Below are 26,021 nucleotides of genomic sequence, written 5' to 3' on the forward strand. Positions count from 1 at the left end.
AATTAACATGAACTTATTTGAATTAACACAAACTTATTAAACCTTATTAGGGCATGTTCTCCCCAACTTATTTTCAGTTCAGTTCAGTTCAGCTCCCATCAGTTCAGTCCAGTTCAGTTCAATTCAGCTTCATTCTTTTATAACCATTTTGTTAAATATTATTATTATGTTGGTAATTTATTTTATTAATTACTCTTATTATTATTATCATTATTATTATTTAAATATATATCATTACTATTAAGTATTATTATTATTATTATTGTTGTTGTTGTTTCTATATATTATTTTGCTTATTATAGCTTTACTCATTATTATTACTATTATTATTAGGAGGAACATGGTTTAGGTCAAAACACAAATAAACCCACTTTTTTTAGCCCATAAACAAATCAAATCGCGTCAAGACGGTTTATGATGTAATTTTCGCGGTTCAACCCAATCGTTATTTTTATTACTAAATATTTTTATATTATTAAATCTAATTATTAAAATAGTAATATTAATTTACTTCTTAGATATATTGTTATTATATATCATCATCAAGTATTAATATATTAATACAAATAATATAAAATAATAATTATTAATTATCATTAATTATTATTATTATTATTATTAATTTATGATTATTAATATTATTTATTTATAACTATCATTTAAAAATATCCAAAATACTATTATTATTATTATTATTATTATTATTATTATTATTATTATTATTATTATTATTATTATTATTATTCATTATTATTACTTATCATTATAATTATTATTTAATATTCCTATTATTATTGTTTAAAATATTATTTATATATTTATTACATTCAATTTAATTCAATTTAATTTAATTCAATTCAATTCAATTCAATTCAATTCGATTCAATTCAGTTCAGTTTAGTTCAGTTCAGCTCCAATAAATTCAATTTAATTTAATATTCCTAGGGGCCTGTTCTCTTCGGCATAAAACAGCTGAACTGAACTGATCTGAACTGAACTGAATTGAACTGAACTGAACTGAAATGAATAGTGATATGTGAGAGTAAAAGTATTGTCAAGAGCTGAACTGAACTGGTCTGAACTGAACTGAATTGAACTGAATTGAACTGAACTGAACTGAACTGAATTGAACTGAATTGAACTGGACTGAAAATAAGTTGGGGAGAACAGGCCTTAAAAAATCTTATTAGTTCCTTATCTGAACTTATTTTGTTAGAGTGTCTTATCTTATTTTTCCTTATGTTGAATTGAACCTATCAGAACCTAAAAAATCTTATTAGTTCTTATTAAACCTAATTTAAGTTTATCTAAACTTTTTTTTTTTTTTCTGATAAGGATTCAAAATCAGGTGAACAGAACAAACCCATAAAACTAAATAAAACTAACTTTTATTCATACATTATTGGCCTACAAAGACTAACAATCTTTTCAAATATGTAAACGTAAGTAACTTAATGATTGATAGTATCATCTCACAACAAATCAATTTCTTTCTTTCTATTATTAAAACAAAAATAGGAGTCGGAATGTCCAATCATCCATTATACTTCCTCCGTTTCGTTTTAAATACAACAAATTAATATTTCATATTTCACAAAAAATACCTTTTTAATGCATTTAAAATGAAACCGAGAGAGTCTCCCAAAGTCCCCAACATAGACTAGAAACAAAACTCGACGCTGCCTCCGTATAAAGTTAGACTCGTTCCTATTTTAATTTTTAAAATTCATTACATTTATACGAAGTATTAGACCATTGATTTGTCAAAAGACACACTGATTTGTGATATGTAAATGAGCAGCATTAGATTTGGTATGCAAAAATATCTCTGTTGTCAATCTATTATAATATAACAAAACAAGCTGGTCAACATATGTTACAATTTCACCAAAAAAATAAAATATGTAATATTTTACAAAATACTATAAAAAGACGAATTACTACTTCATCATCAAATTGCTATGGAATGGTGTATCAATTTATCATAGAAGACTGCTAATTGGCTAGATAAGTTTCAGTTAAGCAAAAAAAAACATCAAAACCAGATTAAGATTAAATTAAGTTTTGCAAATGTAAATTTAAACCTACATAACGTCATAACCTAAACTTGATATTGCTCTTGAAGTAAGCGACCTTTAATGAACCCTCCATTATATCTAAAAAATATTCCCACTTATCAGAATTTCCGTTCCCCTTGAAAGATAGTACCTACTTTTTTTTTACTAATGATTTTAAAATATAAGGCGCGCACGATGTTCGAGGTCGAACTTTGACCGTTAATTACTCTCAATTTATGTGGATAAAAAATTTAAAAAATTAATGTTATCATAGTATTTTTCAGGACGTATCCAACGGTATAATTTTTATAATTTTTATTTATCATATTATGAAAGATATTTGTGGTCAAAGCAAATTTTCGTAAAGCATGAATGCCTTATATTTTAAAACGGATGGAGTAGTATTTTGGCCCGGATGAATTTCGGAGTCAGTTACAATTATCAAATATATTATTATTTTTATATTTTCATGATTAATTTTATTAGTCATTCAAAATTTCTATCTAGTGCAAATTGGATAATGAACGTTATTATGACTTGGTAAATTATTTTTTAAAAAATACTTTTAATTAAGTAGGAGATAAAGATAACAATTTCAATATAATTATTAGACTTTATTATATTTTATTTTGAAATATTAAATATTAAAATTATAATAAATTGATAGTTAAACTCTCACATTTTATTTCAAAAATAATGAGTTCAATTTCTGGTAACTACACATTGTTACTATTCGCCATTATTTTTTTTTTTTTTTTGTATAGATGATTACTTTTTTTTGTGGCTAAAGTATGCGGGAAGAACTTTAAGAAATAACATGAGTATTTAAGATGAAATGATTTCACCTAAATTTTATTCACAAAATTAGTTATAATTAATGTAAGAGCTTTCAACCACCAAGCTAAAGTGACAAAAGAGCCATCAAAATTTGTGATTTTTTTTTTTAAAAACTCACTCTACTTTGACAACCAAAACACATCCTGTCAGAAACTTTTCTCTTGTTTCTTGGTTCTGTAGTTAGCTGAATTTCTCCGCTTTTTTGGTTCAATATATTTGCCCATGTACAGCATAAATGTGCTTTTTCTTTCTCTCAAAAATTGAGAGCTTATCTCACTAGAACGTGAGGCCACTTGGTTCGAGTATGTTCTTATCCTTCTTCACAGGTTTCTTCACCGACTTACAAAACATCAATCTCCAGCTAACAAACTCACTGGTCAAGGACACCTGGCCACCGCATGTACACCGTTTGTCGTCCCTTCTTCATCCGGTAAATTTCCGTCCACTCTAATCCTCTTTCTGCTTTTTTAAAGTTTTCACTGCAACCAAAAAATTACTCGGTTCCTTAAATCGCTTATTTCCAACTTCAACTACTGTAATAAATTCCCCTGTAATTTTCTCCAAAACCTATATATACGCAATATGAGTTTTTCTGGGCACCAAACTAGTAATAGTGAAGGCATGCCAGTTCGTTCGGTTCACAAAAGAATGGGTGTTCTTCTTAGTAGGCCACCTTCTAACCTCCCACCTTTACCTAATATCGAGTGGAGTCACTCGGTGGTGGGCCAGTTTTTCGACCTCGTTCCTCCGAACACTAGTTTAGTGGCTAATATTGTTAATAACCACTGGCATACTCGTGGGTCTATTCGTGTTCTGCGAACGGGGGTCTATTTCATTTTTGAGTGTCAAGATCCGCGTGACAGTGCGGAGCTCCTCCGCAAGCATACTACGGTGATTGATGGTAAACTTATTACTTTTCGAGCTAGTTCCCCCAATCAAGTTCCTTCGACTATTAACTTTAATTTGGCCACCCTTTGGGTGCGTATCCACAATCTGCCATGGCGGTTTTTGGAACCTGCATGGACTTCTCATATTCTGTCCCACGTCGGGGTGGTGGAATATGTGGACGATACCGGGCCGGGGCTTACACCGGAGGTTTTTTTGCGCGCGAAGTTACTGGTGGATTTATCAAGGCCACTTATACCTGGTTGTTTTCTACCTTTAGGGGATGGCCAAGTTGTTTGGATTTATTTTAGATATGAAGGGGTGTTTAAATTTTGTAAACAATGCGGTTGTGTGGGACATCATACTGGCCGATGTCCGATGTCTGCATATGATGCACACCATTTCCTTCATCGTCGATTCACGGAGTTTGAGCATGATGGAATGACCATCATGTTTGGTCCCATGGATATTCCACTTTACACAAACATTATTCGTGGGTTGCCAGATCGTTTTATTTACAGGAATGTTAGGGTAGATTTAACCTGCCATATGCCTGACCATGATCCCTATATTTTTGCTGAAAGACATGTTGATGTTCATGTTGTGGGCTCATCGGATGAGGATTATGTGGAGGTGGCAAGTTCTCAACCTTCGATGGAACCACCAAATTTACCTTCTCAGGCTAATAATCCATCATCTCATGAGTCGGACCACCATACTAACCCTCCCACCACGTATTCTCGGGGTTCGGCCGACAGCGTTACTCAGGTCCTTTCACCTGCCAACAGCAGCCGTGAGGTGTTACCACCTCCTGGGCGTCGCCTAGGTGGGGATGATCTTACATATGGAAGAATAGGGGGCTCTTCTCCCCTACGAAGTGGCCATGGCCCGATGAATGCAGCTACTACTTCCAATATTTCTTCTGCCGTTGTTCCAACAGACGAAGGGCGAGTCAGTGGGGCTCGGTTTCCTTTTCGTCGCCATCTGGGAATTACTACGCGTCCGCCAACAACCCTTCGTGTCGGCCTTGATCAGGAGGATGTTTATGCGCCTACAAATGATGTGGCGTGGACCGATGGTAATCATTCTCCTCTTCGGGTTCCTTCTAGCGATGTTGGGACTCTTGAAGCATTAATTCAACAAGGATGGTCTACTAATCATCCTCCCGACCCTGACGAAGCTGGACCTCGTGCGTGGCTACGCCTTCTTCCACCACCGCAGTCGGTTCAAGGGAATACATCTTCTAGCTCAGATGGGCCTCGGGTGGGTTCGTCACATCTTCGAGGCATACATGACGGGCCCACGTGTTTTTTCGCGGGACACAAGCGTTGCATGGAACCTTTGCAGCGTACTTCATCAGTTGAGGGTGTCGATGGTTTGGCCTTCGAGGGTCGCTCTAAGTATTGCAATGGGAAACGTCAACGTTTGGAACATTGGGAAGCTAAAGGAGGCTTTAATGTAGGAGTCCGTCATGGCAGGTCTCGAGGAAAGGCTATCACTGATATATCAATGGCACGACATTTGGGCGTGGAACCTGGATTGGAGATTACATCTAAGAAAAGGCAAGCTGCAACATCAGCGCCTATGCCTGCTGGCAAATGGATTTTCAAGAGGCAGCGCAGTACTGGTGGGCAATTGCAGACAGACAACATGGATCTCCAATTCTCGTTGGTGGTGAAAGTGGCAGATCACTCTACTAGGGTGGTGACTGTCCCAGATCAGTCACCAATTTCACCATGAACATTCTGTCGTTAAATTGTCGGGGGTTGAACTCCAGTGACGCCCCGATAATTCCGTATATACACTGGTTGTTAGCTACAGTTAAGCCCATGTTTTTGTTTTTGCAAGAAACAAAATGTTCTCTCTCGCATGTACAGTCCTTGTTACGTAGTACTAAACCACGTACTGTAGTTGGTGTAGATGCCCTAGGTTCTAGTGGTGGGTTGGTTGTTGTATCGTGGGCTCCTTTTGATGTTAACGTACTTAGTTCCATGTGTAATTATGTCTTCTGTAAAATCTCAGCTAATAATGGAAGGATCTGGTACGTTTTGTTTTTGTACGGAGAATCGTGCCAAGAATCTCGTCCTTTATTATGGGATCAACTGTTACACTTGTTGGCGCCATATCCTGACTTCGTCATTATTGGGGATATAAATCAACTTGATCATTATGGGGACAAGTTGGGTGGGGCTCCTATTATTAGGGGATGGGAAGAGTTTACCCATTGGAAGCATAATCTACAACTACAGGATATTCCCTTTGTTGGGCCTCGGTTCACTTGGACAAACAACAGGGATGGTGTGGATTTAATCATGGAACGTCTCGATCGAGTGTATGCTTCTCCAACTTGGAATGATAGATATCCACTTGGTTATATTAAAAACTTTCCTATTCTGCATTCTGATCATGCAGCTATCTTTTACCAAACAGAGCCACCACCCCAAGTCCGTTGTCGGCCATATCAGTTTGAAAATTGGTGCCTCTTACACCCTGATTTACCTACCATTATTTCATCTGTATGGTGCATTCCCATAGCTGGGTCCACAATGTACCAATTTACGAAACATCTTTCCATCTTTCGCACAAAGATCAGGCGATGGTGCCTGGATCATAAAGTTGTTTGGGGGATTGACTGGCAAGAGCTTTCTACAAAGTTAGCGGCCAATGCGACTCATATTTCCTCTCTTCGTCAAGGTAACGCCTTCATGCTCCAACGTCAGCAGGAGTTAGATAAGTCGGCTTTAGCACACTCTTACTGGTCGCAACGATCTAAAGACAAATATGTTCAAATGGGGGAACTACCAACCAAGTTCTTCTATAATAGGATGCGACAAAAACAACGTTCAGCATATATCTACCTACTGCGGACAACAGATGACCAATGGACTGAGGATGGTCCTACCATAGTGAATACTATTTTACATCACTTCAAGGTTGCATATGGTCCGTCACAGGTGTCTAATGCCTCTGACCAGATCCAAGATGAGGCCATAGATTTAGTACTTCGTGACTTAAATTTACCACATCTTTCTCTTTCACAACAACAACAGCTCATTCGCCCTTTCTCTCAGAATGAAGTGCATGAGGGCATGTTTGGTATTGGTCAGGGCAAATCTCCTGGGTTGGATGGCTCTACGGCTGAGTTTTTCAAACATCATTGGGTTTCCCTCGGAAATGAGGTGTTCCAAGCTGTTAATCACTTCTTCACAACAGGATTCTTACTTCATGAGTGGAACCAGACGCTGATTGTATTGTTGCCCAAAGGACAGAATCCTGAGGATGTGACACAATTTCGGCCAATTAGTTTATGTAACACAATTTATAAATGTGTTTCGAAGTGTCTGGTCAATCGCTTACGACCGTTGCTCTCTGATCTTATCACTGAATATCAGAGTGCCTTCATACCAGGACGGCATATGGATGACAACATTTTGATTAGTCATGAGTTAACCCATGTTCTGAATAAACATCGACGCGGTAATGTTCATCTAGCGGCTCTCAAAATTGACATGAATAAGGCATATGACCGGGTTAACTGGAGGTTTCTCTTAAAGGTTCTTCAAGCCTATGGTTCCCTGCACAGTGGATACAGTTGATTAGTCAATGTATATCTACAGTACATATTGCATCCTAGTTAATGGACAGGTTACAGAGTCCTTTCCTTCCCATTGTGGTCTCCGCCAGGGAGACCCACTATCCCCCTATCTGTTCTTGTTCTGTATGGATATCTTCTCTCGCATAATAATATTGGCTACGGATATTCGACTATTCGACGGATTTCGAGCTCACAGGTACGCCCCTTCTATATCCCATCTGTTTTTTGCTGACGATGCTCTTCTTTTCTTTAAAGCGTCGACTATTTCCTGTACGAAAATGTCCACCCTCCTTGCTCGATTCTGCCATATCTCTGGTCAAATGCTCAGTTTACGAAAGTCATTTGTTAAATTTAGCCCAAATGTTTCCGAGCACATGTGTCAGGAATACAAACGTATCCTGCAATTGGATGCTAAAGAATCCCTGGGCACATATCTTGGCACTCCTGTGGATATTCAAGGGAAGAAAACTCAGCACTTCACCTTTTTACTAGATAAAATTTCTCAGCGTATAACCGCGTGGAATCATTCACCAATTTCGCAAGCTGGGAAATTGATTCTCATTAATTCAGTCCTCATTGCTTCTATCGCCCACATCCTTTCCGTCTTCTTGATTCCCACAACAATCACTAATAAGTTGGATGCGATGCTTGCACGATTCTTCTGGTGCATTGCTTGGAAAAGCAAGGAGCTCTTGCATTTACAAAAAGGTGCTGGGGGCCTAGGCTTACGTAGTGTTGCGGTGCACAATCGTTCCCTTCTGATTAAGAAAGTCTGGCGTATTCATAGGAATTGCAATGGTCTCATCAATAAAGTATTTGCTGATAAAACACTGGGCCCAGGGTCATCGATAGCTACATTGCGTTCTTTGCGGAGTCAATGTTCTTGGGGTGCACGCGGTCTAATTCAAGCTGAGAAGGTGCTCTTAACAAATTACGTTTGGAAAATTGGATCCAATTCCAGATTACTTGCTGGAAAGGAGCGCTGGGTTAATGGAAGGATTCCCATCTTTCGGGATACTGTTTCTCTTCGTACTGCTGCTACTGTCTCCATTGCTTCCCTCTTGTTGCCTCACCAACAAGGCTGGAATGTTTCCCGGCTTCATTCACTTTTTCATTCTAGCACGGTTCGTGACATACGTGCTCTTGAGGTTCCACGACTCACAACCCAAGATGACATTTCTATTTGGCCGTTTACCACATCGGGCCAATATACTACCAAATCTGGCTACTACTTCCTCTCTCGACATACCGATATCTACGCATGAACCCCCCTCTCAATTCGAAGTTCTTTCGGATTCTATGGGGATTGCGCATCATGCCAAAAGGAAACTTTTCCTCTGGAAACTGTTCCACAATGGTTAGCAACAACAGCCAACCTTTCGTACCGTGGTTTGGCTATTTCGATGGTTGTCCAAGCTGCAACTTGGACCTGAAACATGCCAACACCTTTTCCGCTTTTGTCATCTCGCCACGGTAGCGTGGCAAACTAGCCAACTGAATATTATTTCTAACTCAACTCCCCTTGTGAACTTTAAAGATTGGCTCATTGCGTGGATACACTATTTCTACCAGCAGGATGGATACAATGGCCATCGTCTTCCCTTGTTTTTGGCTATTTTATGGGCTATTTGGCAGGGTCGGAATCAAAAGGTTTTCAACGGAATAACACCTGATCTTGCTTTGCTCCGTTCACTCCAGGACAAAGGCGTCCAGCAACACTACACCTTTCTGTCTACTCCTCTTCCTCAGCCTAGTTTGTTACATGAGGCACCAGGTCCTCCAGGGTTCTTTTTCGCACATTTTGGGTTATCTTTCTGCGGGGTACCACAGTTACATATACAAGTGGATGGGTCATGGAAGAAGTCCTCTCCTTTGGCTGGTATTGCTTGGGTTGTTGATCAACGTTATTACTACTGCAAGGGAAGGGGAAGGAAGCTGCATTTATGCTGAATCAGCCCTGGGTGCTGAAGCACGGGCTTGTCTGGGGCTTGCTTTGGGCTCAAGCTCGTGGTTATTGTAAAATTTTGATCTATACAGACTCTGAAGTACTGGTCAGGAGTTTACTTCATCAAGCTACACAACCTATTTCAATTGCCTGGACGCTCAACGACATTCGCTGCCTGGGACAACAACTCCAATGGTGTCGGATTATAAAAGCTAATCGGCAACAAGTGCAGAGGGCACATGAACTGGCCAATCATGTCCGCCTAGGACATATACCAATGGTCACTCTGTAGTTAGTTAAGTTTGTTTCGTTTGTGTTCTTGTATGTTTTACCGATGTCCAAAAAAAAAAAAAAAAAAAAAAAAAAAAAAAAAAAAAACACATCCTGTCCACTTCTAATTGTATATAGGCACCAAATAGACGTGCATGCACGTATAATTTTTTAAGGAAACAATGTTTGTATGGTGTTAGCCTTACATCATCTCAAATTTTCTTTTAAAATTCCCCTTAATTGTTTACAATGCTTTACTATAAACTACTAAGAGCACCTGAACGAATATTTCATTGAAATTTATATTATTATCAATGGCCAATGGGGTTATTAATAATGTTCTCTGTAAATTGAGTTTGATGATTTCATCAAGACAAAATAAAGAATATAAAGTTAGTATATCCTTTCCTCAAAACTAAATTACTTAATGAAGAACGAAAAAACAAAGACTAGAGATGGAATTCAGTTCTCCACAATATATAAAATAAATCTTATTTGGGCTGTGTCCACTATATTACATGTTATATACTTCTACTACTTTGTTTTTTGCGTTCTTACAGGTCCTCCATTTAAATATTACAAGCACACCAACTTTTAATTTCCTTCTAAATAAAAGTATACTTTAGTACATTATGAGTACTCGTTTTAAAAATATAAGTCGTTTAAGGTTTTTGCACATAGATTAAGAATTTAGTTAATTTTAGTTAGATTTGCATGGGTAATAAGAATTGACATTAAATATTGTATTGATAATACAAAATAACCTATAAGCTTATCTTGATAATATAAGTTGCATTTAATCTTACATTGGTATTGTAGAATGTCTTATATTTTGAAACAAATTCTTTTAGCTAAATTGCCTTATAATTTGAAACAGAGGGAGTATATCGTAGTATTTATATTGATATATTAAGTAGTGAGAAAAATCAATGGTTAAGTCCTTAAAAGTGTCTTATACATTTTGTAATAAATGAAATCCTTAATTGTCCTCTTCTATGTAAATTGTAAAATTAGTTTTTAGGACCGGACAATTTCCTGGTATTTATATTTTTCATCTATAAATAATTTAGTTTTAAAACGATTACATCATATATCACTTGGTTTAGTGGTAAATGTATATTAGTTCTTATTAATAGGTCATTTGCTCTGATCCTTTGAACTTCATCTCCTGATTCGTATTTTCGAACAGCAACAATAAGATTTGATTAGCATCAAGAATAAATTGTAACGCTACACCATTAATTACGAAGTAGAAGACTCTAATGATCATGGTGAATTTCGAAACGAGAGATGCAGTAAGGGGATGACTGCAAAAAAGAAATCAAATAAGAAAAATAAACTTTATGGCTAGAAGTAGCCATTAACTGCCACAATACTAATTTTGTGGAAACACATGAATCACTAAAAGATTTTGTGGAAACATGAATCACTAAAACACATATCTCCGTGCCTGGTCATATTTTCTCCCGAAACATTCCTACGAGCGCCGACGTGACTTGTAACATTGCGCGTGTGCTTGACACCATTTGCATTGCCTCGTAAAACCTCGAAACACCCCTTTTGTTCATTTCTCGTGAAATCCAAAATTGCCTCGAAATGAATGTAAAGGTACCCATATATTCGGTCCAAGCCACATGACTCATTTCCAATGACCTCCCATGGCCCTAGGAGGCATCCCTTGGCGTTCGGAGCTCGGGTCCCGAGAAATTACAAAAGCGTGTATAATAACCTTCAATATTTGGCTGTTTTTGCGAAATTTTTGGAATTCTCCGGGTTTGGTCATATTTTCTCTCGAAACATTCATAAGAGTGCTGACACCATTTGCATTGCCGTGTAAAACATCTAAACATCCATTTGTTCATTTCTTGTGAAACCCAAAATTGCCTCGAAATGAACGTAAAGGCATCCACTTATTCCTTCCGAGCCACATGACTCCTTTCCAATGACCTCCCATGTCCCTATGAGGCATCCCGCGACGTGCATAGCTCGGGTCACAGGAATGTCCGAAAGCGTCTATTATAACCTTCAATTTTGGTTGTTCTTGTAACATTTTTCGACTTCTACGGGGATGGTCACATTTTCTCTCGAAACGTTTCCAGGAAAGCCAAAGCGACTTGTAGCTTTGCGCGGATGCTTGGCACCATTTGTGTTACGTGGAAAAGCCTCTAAACACCCCATATGTTCATTTCGCGTGAAACCCAAAATTTTCATGAAATGAACAAAAAGGCATCCACATATTCGTTCCAAGCCACATGACTCATTTCCAGTGACCTCGCATTGACCTAGGAGGCATCCCGTGGCGTTCGGAGTTCATGCCCCGAGAAATTTCGAAGCGTGTATTATAACCTTCAATTTTGGCTGTTTTTTCGACATTTTTGGAATTATTCGGGCCTGATCATATTTTCTCTTGAAACATTCCTAAGAGTTCCGACGTGACTTGTAACGTTGAGTGGGTGCTTGGCACCATTTGTGTTGCCTCTAAAAGCCTTTGAACATCCTATTTGTTTATTTCTCATGAAACCAAAAACTGTCTCGAAATGAACATAAACGCATCCACATATTCGTTCGAATCCACATGACTCTTTTCCAGTTTCCAATGACATCTCATGTGCTTAGAAGCCATCCTGTGCCGTCCGAATCTCGAGCCACGGGAAAGTATGAAAGTGTGTATTATATTCTTCAATTTTGGTTTTTTTTGGACTTCTCTGGGTCTGGTCATATTTTCTCCCGAAACATTCGTAGGAAAGTCAATGTGACTTGTAACATTGCACGAGTGCTTGACACATTTGTGCTGCCTCGAAAAAGCCTCTGAGCACCCCATTTGTTCATTTCTCGAGAAATCCAATATTTAGGATTAAATAACTATGGTTGCATAGAAATCTGTTGTAGTTTTGCTTATTGCCGACAAAAGATGTATATAATAGGATACAGGCTATAGAGTTAGCTAAGAGATTTTTAGTTGGGAAAATATCATTTTGTGACTGAAGATCATTGAGGGAGGAAACTCGTTGGTCTTTCAAAGAAATTTTGTCCTCTTGAGTTTCGAAAATGAGAAACATGGTCTTCATGAGAATTTCATGCTAAATAGATTTTTAGATATTTTAATGTTTATTGATTTACACATCCTTACTTCCACTTTTGTACTTCTGTAAGTGAGGTTTTCTTTTTTCATAATGCAAAGCGATGGCCTCCGAGTTTATTTTTACCAAAAGGGTTGATTCTCTGGTGGCTTTTTATTGTATTATGTCTTTTCCTAGATGGTAATTTAAATTTTTTTGTGGACACTTAAATCATGATTAAAAGTTGGTTGAGATGGTAATTGTGTGATGTTATAATAGCAAGAGGTCACGGGTTCAAATCATGTTGCAAGCTAAATTTACTTTTGTTAATCGACATGACTTATATACACATTGGACAATTCTAATGGAGTAACAGAGGTAACACGTGGCGTGTATACATTGTCACACAGGCCTTTTAATATATTTGTTAGATTATTATATAGATTGACATTAATACGTGTTGTAATGGCTAAAAAAGCCTTCTCCTTGATAAAATAACTATTGTTATTGTCAAAAAAATTGACATCAATACCACAAATTATGGCACGGGTGCATTCAACAACACTAACTTTGACTAGTAGCTAAAACACCACCAACTATTAGTATGGGTGCAGCAAATGTCATTAATGATGGCGGAGCTATCTTTTCTCGCCACCAGCGAAAATCCGTACTAATCTAATAATCCCCATCTTCCCCTTATCTTACTAATAAGTACTAACTTAGGCATCTAATTAATTAATAAAAAATAAGATAAATGAAAAAAGGAGGGAATGGAAAGTGAAAAAAATAGTACGAATTTGCCGTCGCCAATGCAACGAGAAAAGGTAGATCCGCGTTATTTATGACACTGAGTGTACCCAAGCTAACAGTTGATGATGTTTTTGGCTACTAGTCAAAGTTGGTGGTATGCATCGATATATATAGTTCATGGTATTGAGGCGAATTTTGCCATAGAAGCGAAAGTAAATATCATTTTAAACATCCATCTTAAATTTTCGTTATATGTACATTTATTATCTATTCTATTTTTGACTTATTAGATCATTCACGAGAGTGAGGGAATGCTCAATGGTTAGAGCATCTTTCTAGGTTTCAAGAACCAACAGGTATTGAAATCTATTCTCATCATTGGCATATTGAGATCCCCTTTACTCCTCCTCTGATTTATCAAGGTTTTTCTTTACTCAAAATAAGTTATTAAAACGTTTACTGAATCATTATCATTTTAGAAAAGTTAATAAATTTTTCCAACACATTCTAAAGTAATCTATTTATACATAAATATTATAAGATGTTATCGATACTATAAAACAATTACGGCAAAGCTATAAAATGTCCTAGAGAAAAGCTAGAAAGTAATTTAACTAGTCATCAACTACTTTTGTACATTATTCACATTTTAACGATCCTTTGTGATGATATGTAAAGAAAAATATTTTCACTTTTAGTATTTGTTACATTCGTCTCAATAAATTATGTATTAATAAGCATGAAAGTCACTGAAAGATGCTACTAAGAACTTACCTAAGTTCAATTCTCTTAGAACCATCAACATTATGTATGTTCCTCTAATGAGTTTTTTTTAATAAAGCCGTTAAAAATAAAAGGCGGCAACACGGGCTTGTCAACCCATACAATGATTATCAAATCAATTAATTCTCAAAGAAAAGTCGTTAACACATCTAAAGCAACTACTTATAAGTTATAACTTAATACACAAAGACGTGCAAATGTGGGTCCCTTTGTTTTCCAATTCAATGCCATGAACCATGCATGATTTCTTCTTCTGTATTACAATTTACAAGGATTAGTTTAGAACTAGGAGAGAAAGAAAAACACAATTTTTGATTCAGCAGAGAGCACAAATAATCTCCACATTAATGTCGGCTTAACTTTACAAACAACAGAAATCTTACCAAGTTAGATTACAGAAATTGGTAATAACACTATCTCACATGCTTCTACTTATTGATTTTTTTGTTTTATGTTTCGAAAAATTTTATGTTGCTCGCATTGTAATGCATAAGTAGTTTGACTTGTTATATAGGGGATTAAGTTCAATATCGGATGCATTCATTGATAATTTTGACATACATATAGGAGCATTTTGTGATTTTCGTAACTAAATAGAAGTAATTGGAAGGAAAACACGCTACCTTGGCTTCTTAATACATGCAACATATTCTTTTTAAAGATGTTTCATAATAGTTGCAACATTTTTCTTATGATACAAAGAAAGCTTTGTTTTATAATTAAACATATGGGTAATGTTTCCGTCTTTGTTCTCTTCCTTGATTTATGTGATATTTTCCAATATTACATGTATTAAGAAACGAGGAAGTATGATGTTAGCGTGACTTAAAATGTTGTTGTTTCGCAACATTAAACAGTCTTGATTCATGATCCTGAATTACTTAATGATGTGGATTGAGCATGTGCAAATCAATAAAGAGAATTCCATAGTAAAATGCTCTATAGATATATCTTGAAGGTTATTGGATTGGTGTACTCTCCTCTGTTGTTTTCCAACTAGTGGTATTAGAGCTGAGTTCTGACTCCAAGTGCACCAATGAGGGGAAGATCTGTTGGATACATGAATTAGCTAGACATCAATATTTACTTTACTAGTATTCAAATGATCATATAAAAGTAACAGTTTGCCACAAAAAAAAAAAAAAAAAAAAAAAAAAAGTAGCAGTTGGAATTTCTAAAATCTCAAAACTAAAAACTGGAAATTTTCCTGGCATGTATGCTATCATTTTCTATTTTCTGCTGTCAATTTTTAGTAGTAAAATTCATTACACAATGTAAATCAAATGGCATCTAAAATCTTAATCAATAAGACACTAATACATAAACAGCCGTTAAATAAATAGTAATCTTTTTTGACTTAGCATGAGTTTCATACAGGGACTCAAGTCGTTGTTCACAGTTAGGAAATGGCGGAAAACAAAGCCGCCGATCAAAGCAAACTTATAGTTGGAGTGGCATTAACAGGGAGCCGTAAAAGCAAGTACATTCTGAGGTGGGCACTGGAAAAATTCCTTCCAGAAGGCAATGTCTCGTTCAAGCTCTTACATGTGTATCCGAAAATAACTATAGTACCTACACCAAGTGAGTAAGAAGTCTCTAAGAAACAAATATAAGATATGTGAAAGTTTTCTTTTTCTTACAAGGAGTGCAGAGGTCAAACATATCAGATTTACTGACTTAGATTACCTGAATATTGCTTTCAGTGGGAACTTGGCTACCTGTAGCACAAGTTCGAGAGGATGTAGTAACTGGTTATAGGCAGGAAACAGAGTGGAAGAAACAGAAGAAGATTGTTCCATACCAGCGATCTTTGAAAGCACAAAAGGTTATTCCGATTTTAACTTCTTAAAGAAATGAGTATCATAGTTTTTGCCAGTTCTGGTTTCGGAATTTCAGAAACATGAAAACTCGAAAATGCCAATAGTAACAAACAAGTATGAAGTCTTCACCAATGTGATTGCTGACTATATCAATGACAGTTTTGGTAATGAACCTTGGTGTAATTTTGCAAGAAAAAGCAACGTCAATTGGCCATGGTCAGGAAATTTAACCTCCAAATATATGTAGTATATATATATATATATCAGTTACCATTATCGCCTATTAATCTGGTTACCAAACGAGCTGTAAATGTATTTGTACTGATATGCTTTCTCTGCTAATTGCAGATCAAATCAGACATTGTAATTCTTGAATCAGATGATATTGCAATGGCAATCTCATTGGAGGTTTCTAGACAATCACTAAGACATCTTGTCATCGGAGTTTCATCTGCAAGCATCTTTTCAATGTACTAAATGGACAATGAGAATGTACCTTGCGTGATTCATTGATATTTTTGCAACTTTTTCCATGATGAATATGCTAATTCAGGAAATTTTCACTCTGCAGGAGAAGTTTGTCACTGATGAGGGGAGATGACTTATCACAAGTTATCTCAGAAAGTGCTCCGAGTTTTTGTTCAGTCTATGTCGTTGGTGACGGAAAACTTCAGCAACTACGTCCTGCAGATTCAGAGCAGAATGTCATAAGCATGGAAGACACAAGTAATTTGTCAAGCACGTCGACAGATAGTTCTTCTAGCTCTTCTTCACTTACTATAGGTGACTTTGCTGATAACAAAATGGAACATAATCTCATTTCCATTTTTAGGTCATGTTCTCTTCACTTGAAACTGTTCAAACTTCAAACTGTATTTAAATGTTCCTGGACTTATGAGATTAATTAGATTTCCACAAAAGTATTCTGAAGTTATCTGAAGACAAGTTAAAGTGAAAGAGAACATGGCCTTACATTTGATAAAGAAGGGAATAATCTACTTCTTCGATTCGACTGAAATTGTTGAACGTTCTATCTTGGCCCAACCTACAACGAAATTAATGAATAGCAATGGATAATAAGAATCGTCTAGAAATAAAATTGTACTTTAGATCCTACACATGAAAGCATGGTGCATAATCTGCTCGGGCATGTTTTATGTCATCACACCAGCATGTTCTTTTTTTTATCATATGTCCATGTTCTATTTATCCACATACTTGCGTGTATATTTAGCACAATTACATTTGTATGCATTTGCAAAGACATGAACATGCAAGTGTGCAATGTAAAGAACATGCAAGTATAATGCGAAAAACATGTAATCAGCAGCATGACGGGCCCATGTGTAGGATCAAAATCTTGGTCTTTTTTCGATTAAGACAATTAAGTGAGGACAAAGTGCAATGATCTCTTTAACCAATTTGTTGAACTTTTGGGTATTTGTTGTTCTGCAGGTCGTCTATTGAAAAACAAACCTTCATCACCAAGATGTGAGTATTCACCAGCTATCTAGCCATATAAAAAAATGATATCTGCTAAAGATTATATCTAACACTAGGTTGCTTTGACAGACGGAAGTGCAACTGCAGCTTCAGACTCCTCGACGTCCACTTCCCACCCAAAACAGCCTGACACTCTCCCAAGAAATGCTGCTGGAACTAAGACATTAGCAAGGGAGACATTGGAACTCAAGCATTATACCTTTAAGGATACAAACATAAAATTTGGCAATTCCAGTACTCTGAGTCAAAGCTCTAGCAGCGGAGACTCTGGATCTTGGGTTTCTGATCGAACATCCCCTGGAGGTTCATTAATAGGTACCCAATCTGACGGTCCATCACCTGTGGGAACTCCACCACCGAGATCTTTCCTGAGCAATCTGCATACTGGAGCTGCTTTTACTGGGACCCACACAGCAGTTTCTTTTATGAACACTCCTCCTGCAGTCTCTCCTGTAGGAACTCCGCCCACAAGTTCTTATTTGAGCACTCCTCCTTCAGGCTCTCGCGCAGGAACTCCACCTGGAGGTTCTTATGCGGGCACTCATGCAGGAACTCCACCAGGAGGTTCTTATGCGGGCACCCCTATAGGAACTCCGCCAGGAGGTTCTTATGTGGGCACTCCTATAGGAACTCCACCAGGAGGTTCTTTTGTTGGCACTCCACCTTCGGTTTCTTTTCTAGGTATTCCATCAGGTTCTGAAAGAGGAACATCAAAAAATCAGGTACTAAATCATCTTATAACAAAGAACAATAACATCGTTTTTCCTTTTAGATAATTTGACAGTTCCTCTGATGGATTCACATAATCCGAAATCTGTAGATATCTGAACTTGAAAAGCTAAGGATTGAACTTAGGCATATCGAAAAAATGTATGAACTGACTCAGAATAGTTCTATTGATGAAAGGGTAAGCTTCTTATACAACACCAAGTATTTTCATATACTTTTACCCTTTGTCTCAAATTATAATGTTAAAAAAATCAAGGTTCTTGGGACTTTCCTGGTGATCCTTTTAGCTATATGTAAATCTAATTTATAAGTCGAAAGAAGCTACTAGTAAATATCGTAAGATATGAAGAACTTGTGTTGTAAATTTTCCATGTCCTACTTATGTTATTTCACCTTTGTAGTTCCTCTTTCCCCTTGATCAGCTCAATGAAATAAGCAAAGAACGACTAGAGGAAGCATTGAAACTAAAGGAGGGAAAGGGTAAAGATATAACAAGTACAGAGAAGAACAAACTCAAGAATAAAGCTAACAATAAGGATGCTCAAGAGGTTGAAGAGAGTAAGAACAAGCTTAAAGAGCTGTTTGCAAGTCCAGCTGTTCAATATCAGAAGTTCACATGGGAGGAGATCATGGAAGCCACCTCATCTTTGTCAGATGAGTTTAAAATAGGGATGGGCGCATTCGGGACTGTCTATAAGTGCAAATTGCACCACACCACTGTGGCGATAAAGGTCCTACATTGCAAAGACAGTGTCACAAACAAGCAATTTGTTCAAGAGGTATGAGAAATCAAAATTTGATCAGGAAACTATGTGCCTTGCTCTATGTTACTCGGACTCGGATAATCATATCAAACATGATTGTATCAAAGCGTTCGAGTGTTCGACTTAGCTGTTTTACGAAAAATTTCCATGATTTTGGCTCAAGATTAAAAAATTGAAAGATATCATAACCATGTTGGACTATTGAGGATCTAACACGGGTACTTGATATAAATACAGAGTCCGAGTAACAGAGATATTGCTAAGTGTCAATGCTAAGACCAGCTACTCCCTCCGTTCTGTAAAATAAAACTGATAAAGATTGCACTACTGCAGAATTTGTTTGATTCTTAACAAAAAAATCTGTTTACATCACATACTGATTTTTCTTTTTAACGCTTGGCGATTTAACAGCTAGAAATCTTAAGCACGATTCGTCATCCGCACTTGCTGCTGCTACTTGGTGCTGTCCCAGAAGAGAGCTGCCTTGTATATGAGTACATGGACGAGGGTAGTCTAGATGATAGGTTGTTTCGTAAGACAAACAAGCCTGCTCTACCATGGTATGACAGGTTCAGAATCTGCAGTGAGGTGGCAGGTGCTCTTGCCTTTCTCCACAGCACAAAGCCAAGACCTATTATTCACCGGGACCTTAAACCAGCGAACATTTTGCTTGACCACCACTTAGTTAGCAAGATTGGTGATGCTGGTCTTGGTACAATGATCAATGTAGAACCTAACAATCAGTCCCTGAAAACAATATACAAGGAAACTAGCCCAGTTGGAACCCTTTGCTACATTGATCCCGAGTATCAAAGGACCGGAAGAGTTTCAACTAAGTCAGATATATATGCCTTAGGAGTGGTGATCTTACAGTTGTTGACAGCAAAACCAGCAGTTGGGATAGCCTATATGATCGAGGATGCTATAGATGAAGGTACTTTGACAGAAATCTTGGATCCAGAAGCCGGCGAATGGCCAGAGAAGGAAACACTTGAGTTGGCTATGTTAGGACTGCAATGTTCTGAGCTTAGGGGTAGAGATAGGCCTGATCTGAAAGAGAGAGTTCTTCCTGCTCTAGAGAGATTCAAAGAAGTGGCTGACAGGGCCCGGGAATCAGCCTCAAACGCCCTAACAGCAACACCGACACACTTTATGTGCCCCATTCTCAAGGTATGCCTGTCACCCCTTCACCTCATCAGAGTCTAATTTGCATTCCTACTTTAATAAACAAGAAGATTGAATTCTTTGCTGATCATCTTACGACAAATGAATAATTGGTAGTACTATACTACTATATACTGTGACATTATATTTATAGGATTCAAATTTTATATGTTGATTCTCAAGTTGTAAAAAAAGTCTCCCTAGGTGTCTAAATTGTTATGGGTAATGCTGCATACATCTAGATCTCCTGAAACCGAAACAAAAGTGAGATCCATCCAAGAACAATCTTTGAACTTTCTGATTTCACTTCATTTCTACAACAGGATTTCATGGAGGACCCATATGTGGCAGCTGATGGGTACACATACGACCGAAAGGCGATAGAGCAGTGGCTCACAGAAAACGACACGTCGCCTACTACAAACCAACCACTTCCTCACAAGTTTATAATGCCAAACACCTCCCTGCTTGAGGCTATTACCCAATGGAAGTCCAAAAAATCGCCAAATTGATGCAGTTAGGGTGGAAACTAGCACTTCACTGCCTTATCATCTCTAGACTACTACTGGGACTTGGCTTTGATTTGTGGAGGGAGTTGTTATGCATGAACCTTTAGCGACTACTATGTAGGATCTTCAACAGGGTCTAGAACCGGGAAAGATTGATTAGATATGCATTAGACTGTTATATTAGGCTATGTAATGGGAAAATGTATCAGATCAATCAAATGTACCCTCTTTTTGGATTAGCATGGATGATATTATGTACATTAATTTGAATGGAATCTGTGTAATTTTGGATGGGTTGTGACTTGTGAAGTACTTTTCATTGGTTTCTCCTGCAGCTACTCCTTTTTTTCAATTTCTTTTTTTTTTTTTTGGGTTTTTTCACATATATTGTAGCAAATTATATGATTTGTCTCTATTTAAGATCCAATTACTAAAGGAAACATGCAAATTCAGTAAATACGAAATTATTTTTGACTTCTATGGCTTGTTTGATAAGGCGATAACACAAGGTGGTAATCCGTGATATAATCAACGTAAATGTGCAAAGAAAGTCTCATCTCAATGTCCATAGTAAATTAGTAACCTCTATCCATCTACCAAATTCCGACATTTTTATTATGAATTCTCATAATCGTGCATTACCCAGAGGTAGTATAGGATGATAATGAAATTTATGATGAAAAACACGTATTTAGGATGAAGGTTCATTACCATGAATATTGACATAAGACGACTTCTTACCAAACAGGTACAATATACTTCTAACTGAAAAGGACAAACTTAAGGCATATTGGTAAATCATTATGCCTTGCTTCTCTATCTTGGTCAATCTGATCTTCACATCCTAAATTTCTGTCCATTTCTGAAGGGGACGTGTACAGTACCAATTGCAGTCTTCCTCCCCACAGTAAACTTGCTCTTCTATGTGTTAAATCTAGTCATCTTCGACCAATGTCTACCTTTCCTTTTTGAAAAATAAATGCAAGCTACACAGCTTAAGGGAAAATTTCAATGAACTTTGCAAGAACATACAAGTGTTGAAGCAAGGTGCTATACTGCTATATATGGGACGTACTTGCGTACTCTTAATACAATTTCTTAATACAATTTCATTTCTTCACAATGTACCTCTATTGATTGACATAATTCATGAGATATTTTTATTTTCATTTGCACACAAACAAGAACAAAACATTCTCATAATATATGCCCACTAACAAATCAAACTTTGGATGCACCGTGCATATACACTATTCACTTGTCCACTATTTTTCTGCGCTTACACAAGAATTGGCAAGAACAATGGTGGCATTAAGTCATTACCCTATATTAGCTTTTTGTTAGTTAACCTATTATTACCATTTACGGCCAGTTTGATCAACGGAAACCTAACATTAAGCTCCGGCCATCTCCAAGCGTTTGATCAACGGGAACTAGAAAATGAATCCATAAATAATCGAATCTCAAGCTCTTCTTTTCCAACATCAAACTGAAACTGTACAGAAGAGTATCTAAAGCCTCAAACTCCATTTCCATTGTCGATGCCAAAACTTAGTCATCTATCATCTTCCCAATAACCTAAATCAGCAATATTACACTTCTGGTAATTGCAAAAGATATCCTCAAATTAAAGAGCAATCGCCTGCCAAAAATCCTTACAGGATAACGAGAATCATTCCCTGTCAAAATTCAATATTTACATTAGTCCCCAACCACATCATCCTGCCCTTCCAAATAGCTGAAAAACAAGAACTGTAACTTCTACGAACGAATAATGTCTGGCAGTGATATCTTCTGCCATGCAGGACAACTTCAGTTCTTAAAGGCTCCATCACCGCTTAGCGAGACAAGCCTGGTTCTTCCTCTCAATAAGCAATATCAAACAACTAACGTAGCTTCTCCTCAATTAGCTATCTTAAACCACCCTATATGATTGTGACAGCCAAATCCTCCTCAAAGAAAGAGGAAGCTCTATCCCTTTAAAATCCTCATACATAGAACAAGAAAAAACAGCTGAAGACTGCATAAGCATATCCATGATAACCCATTGAAATACCAATATACTTGACTGGTGATTCAAAAGAAAGTAAAAAATATACCAGGAGCAAAATCGACCAACTGCTACTCACATTAATTAGCCCGGAAAAAACAAAGGATTAAAAGAAAATAAGGAAAACAAGACAACCATTCAACACAAACTTGAACATTCTGACTGTGATATTCACACATCAAATCAGCTCTTTTGAACTTTCACTGTAAAATCACGACTGAATTAGCAACTAATACCTAAACTATTGTTTTCATAGCTGCAAAAATAGCATGTAGGCTTAAGCAAAGTAAGAAATTTACCACAGCCAATCACTTGGCTAGAAGCTCTTATTAACTAACTGAAACTACAAACCAATTGGTCTAAATTCCTCATGTCAAACACATATAAATTTAAACATAGAAGTGAAGAAAGAGAATAGTATACCTTTTCCAGATCTTCAGTTTGAAGACAATTACTTGGCAAATTCAGCAACACCATGATCGATACAACTCCAAGCATTCTGGTGAAATGGAAGTTCAAACCATCAGGAAATGGTGCTCTGTTTTCCTCCATACCCACACAGCAGTACAGCACACTAATTCCTTCCATACAAAATGCCTTTTCTAAAGAGTCTTTCAGTGGATTAGTTATCTGTGAAAACCACACTCCATCTAGCATAAGAAACTTCTCCCCTTGATCACTTATAAAACCAAGCTATAGCCATTTTTTTCCAAAGCCATTCAAGCCTTGCCTTTGGCTTAAGTAGGCATTTATCTCCTTCACTGGCTTCACATGCACCAAGTCTCTCAAAGGACTTCTTTTACTTGGTAAAATTATCTTCTCAAGATTAAATTTCCCTGTAATAAGGAATGCTCCCTCAGTCTAACTGAAAACAGAGTCACCAGAAAGAGGACACTAATACAAGAACTCCTAAATAACTTTGAGGTTGTAGGCTCTAATAGAACCAACACTATAAAGAACAAAATGTACAATAACCTGGTCAATTACATCATTTCCAGCAAGCAAAGGGACGTAAACTGAGACATTTCTAGGAAGTTCATAACAAATGAAGTTCTCCAAATCTTATAAGGAATTCGCCAGCCTCCAATCCATACAACAAAATTGTGCCATCCTCATTTACCCGGCACGAATATTTAGAATTGACAAGTATAGAAACCTATAGTTTTCTCTAAAGCTCCCCTACCACCACCACCCCATCTGGAATAAAAAAAAGAAAGCATCCCTATAATTATAACTGACTCAATTAGTGTCTTTCAGAACTATCCTCTGCAAATTATTTGCTATGAAGAAACAGGCCAACGAATGGCCTTCATTCCCAATAAAAATCAGATTAAAATGTAAAGGTGAGGCTTGGAAAATCTCATAGGCGTTAGATTGGGAACAAAGGCAAGTATTGTTAAAACTTAAAAGTATCTCAGCGAAGAAACATCCTCTAGAAGCTCACTATCCAGAAAGGCATGTCATGCAGTTTTGCTCTATATTGTCGATAACCAACTGCTGTTAGGCCCAAATCCTTTTCTCTTAAGGGTAGAAAGTAGCATTGGGTGTACTTAGAGCTATTTACACCCAGGGTGTGCAAAAAACACTCTCTTCAGTATTCACCTAAAACACAGAAAGGCAAACCTACATTACTGCATTCAGAGCAGATGTCTCAATGACTTTCTGCTCTCACACAAACAAAGGAGGACAAAAGCACAAAACTTGAAAGCTTCAATATCTGTCTAGCACCTTTGGCTGGCTAGCATCGATTATAGTATTGGCTGAAGAAAGAGCGTCAATACATTTCTACAAGCAAGTAAAAAACATTAGCCCATCAAGTGATACAAGTTGATCAAGCAACTGGCTTCAACACAAAGCAATCAAGAAGTCACTCGGCAAAGATAACCAATGCAAAACATTCCATTGAAATAATGCAACACAAGTTACAAGGTTTTCCCAAGAGGAGTATGCAAATTTCCAATAATCTAGCTACTTTGATTAAAAGGAAATACAGCAAAATGCGTATCAAAATGAACATTTAACGAAAGAATCCCATACCTAGCATCTGTACACAAAAAAGCATCCTCATAATCCAATTACAACAATTAACCTTCCACAAAACAACCCTAGAGGCTACAACTAGTACATTGTCCAAAATTCGCTTCAGCCTCCGAAGAACGAAAAGAAGCCACGTTTCTTTGGCTGCTCCTCAACCACAACAGCAGTCATACTATCCTGCTCCACAAGCCTCCAAGCAGCTTGCTCCAAAGCCATCCCAGCCAACGTCGGCGGCCTATTCAAAACCAAAGGATAGCCACGATTGGTGCTCCGAATAACCTCAGAATCCTCAGGAATAACCCCTAAAAGCGGCAAACCAAGCATCTCCTGAACATCCAAAACCGACATCATATCCTCCCCTTTAATCAAATCCGTCCTAACCCTATTAACAATCATCTTAATATCCTTAATCCCATCACACTCCAACAATCCAGTAACCCTATCAGCATCCCTCAATGCCGTAATATCAGGTGTCGTAACCAAAAGCGCCTCATTAGCAGGCGTAATCGCCGTAATAAACCCAGCATCAATTCCAGCAGGACAATCAATGAGGATAAAATCAGGGCAACCTTCATTTCTTTGCTTTAAAGCATCAACAAGCCATACAAGAGCTTTCCCGCCAAACCCTAAGGGTAATTTCGACCTAGGTTTTGAAATACAAAGAAGCTCAAAGTGGGACCAACGTTTATCCCTAACTAGGGCTTGATCGAGACGACAATCGCCGTTTAAGACCTCGAGAGCGGTGTAATTCACGCGATTTTCGAGGCCGAGTAAGAGGTCGAGGTTACGAAGCCCGACATCGGCGTCAATGGCGACGACGGAGAAGCCGTGACGTGCGAGAGAGATGCCGATGTTGGCGGTGGTGGTGGTTTTGCCGACGCCGCCTTTGCCGGATGTGATGACGACGACGCGTGGGGTGGAGCCTGCGAGTTGGGGTTTGCGATTGTATTGGAGGATTGATTTGATGGTTTTATAATTATGGCTATGGAGGTAGGGTTTAAAGGAGTTGGATATGGAAATGGAAGGAGAGAGAGTGGAGGTGGGAGAAGGAGGTTTCAGGGATAGCATTGCTACACAAGTTGAGAAGAAGGGATGGAAATTTACAGATGAGAGCTCATTTTTTGAGGGGTGGGAGAAAGGGAAGAAGATGAGTTTTGTGTCAAATTTTGGGGATAGCGGCTAGCTAGTACTCCACTACTGCCTATGTGAAAGTGGAGATAAGTGGGAGAAGGTTGTTTGAGTAAAATCTGTCCAAATATCCAAT

The 26,021-nt window shown here is 37.4% G+C and overlaps 2 protein-coding genes across 13 annotated transcripts; one reads left to right on the forward strand and one right to left on the reverse strand.

The window, feature by feature from the left end:
* Window positions 1-2,699: 2,699 nt before the first annotated feature.
* On the forward strand, window positions 2,700-20,966 carry LOC104888377 (U-box domain-containing protein 35). Of its 5 annotated transcripts, none has more exons than XM_048640912.2 (10): window positions 15,588-15,762; window positions 15,885-16,006; window positions 16,350-16,471; window positions 16,573-16,784; window positions 17,457-17,492; window positions 17,574-18,226; window positions 18,325-18,411; window positions 18,635-19,012; window positions 19,409-20,167; window positions 20,485-20,966. In XM_048640912.2, exons 1-10 carry the CDS (start codon window positions 15,588-15,590, stop codon window positions 20,671-20,673), a joined length of 2,733 nt encoding a protein of 910 aa, XP_048496869.1. In that variant the 3' UTR covers window positions 20,674-20,966. The 5 variants fall into 5 exon arrangements, with proteins under 5 accessions (XP_048496872.1, XP_048496869.1, XP_019103851.2 ...); XM_019248306.3 differs by having other exon boundaries at window positions 18,656-19,012; XM_048640913.2 differs by having other exon boundaries at window positions 16,573-16,727.
* Window positions 15,371-26,005, reverse strand: LOC109134610 (septum site-determining protein minD homolog, chloroplastic). Of its 8 annotated transcripts, XM_057393529.1 has the most exons (8): window positions 24,758-26,005; window positions 23,144-23,219; window positions 17,704-18,200; window positions 16,975-17,046; window positions 16,780-16,887; window positions 16,498-16,685; window positions 15,868-15,899; window positions 15,371-15,753 (listed from the first exon to the last, which is right to left on the reverse strand). In XM_057393529.1, the coding sequence occupies exon 1, from the start codon at window positions 25,823-25,825 to the stop codon at window positions 24,863-24,865; it is 963 nt and encodes a 320-aa protein (XP_057249512.1). In that variant the 5' UTR covers window positions 25,826-26,005; the 3' UTR covers window positions 15,371-15,753; window positions 15,868-15,899; window positions 16,498-16,685; window positions 16,780-16,887; window positions 16,975-17,046; window positions 17,704-18,200; window positions 23,144-23,219; window positions 24,758-24,862. The 8 variants fall into 8 exon arrangements, with proteins under 8 accessions (XP_057249512.1, XP_048496880.1, XP_048496874.1 ...); XM_048640923.2 differs by lacking the exon at window positions 15,868-15,899 and having other exon boundaries at window positions 16,780-16,871; XM_048640917.2 differs by lacking the exon at window positions 15,868-15,899.
* Between the last annotated feature and the right edge of the window lie 16 nt (window positions 26,006-26,021).

Source organism: Beta vulgaris, chromosome 3, assembly GCF_026745355.1.
Source record: "Beta vulgaris subsp. vulgaris cultivar EL10 chromosome 3, EL10.2, whole genome shotgun sequence".
NCBI classification, from domain to species: Eukaryota; Viridiplantae; Streptophyta; class Magnoliopsida; order Caryophyllales; family Amaranthaceae; genus Beta; species Beta vulgaris.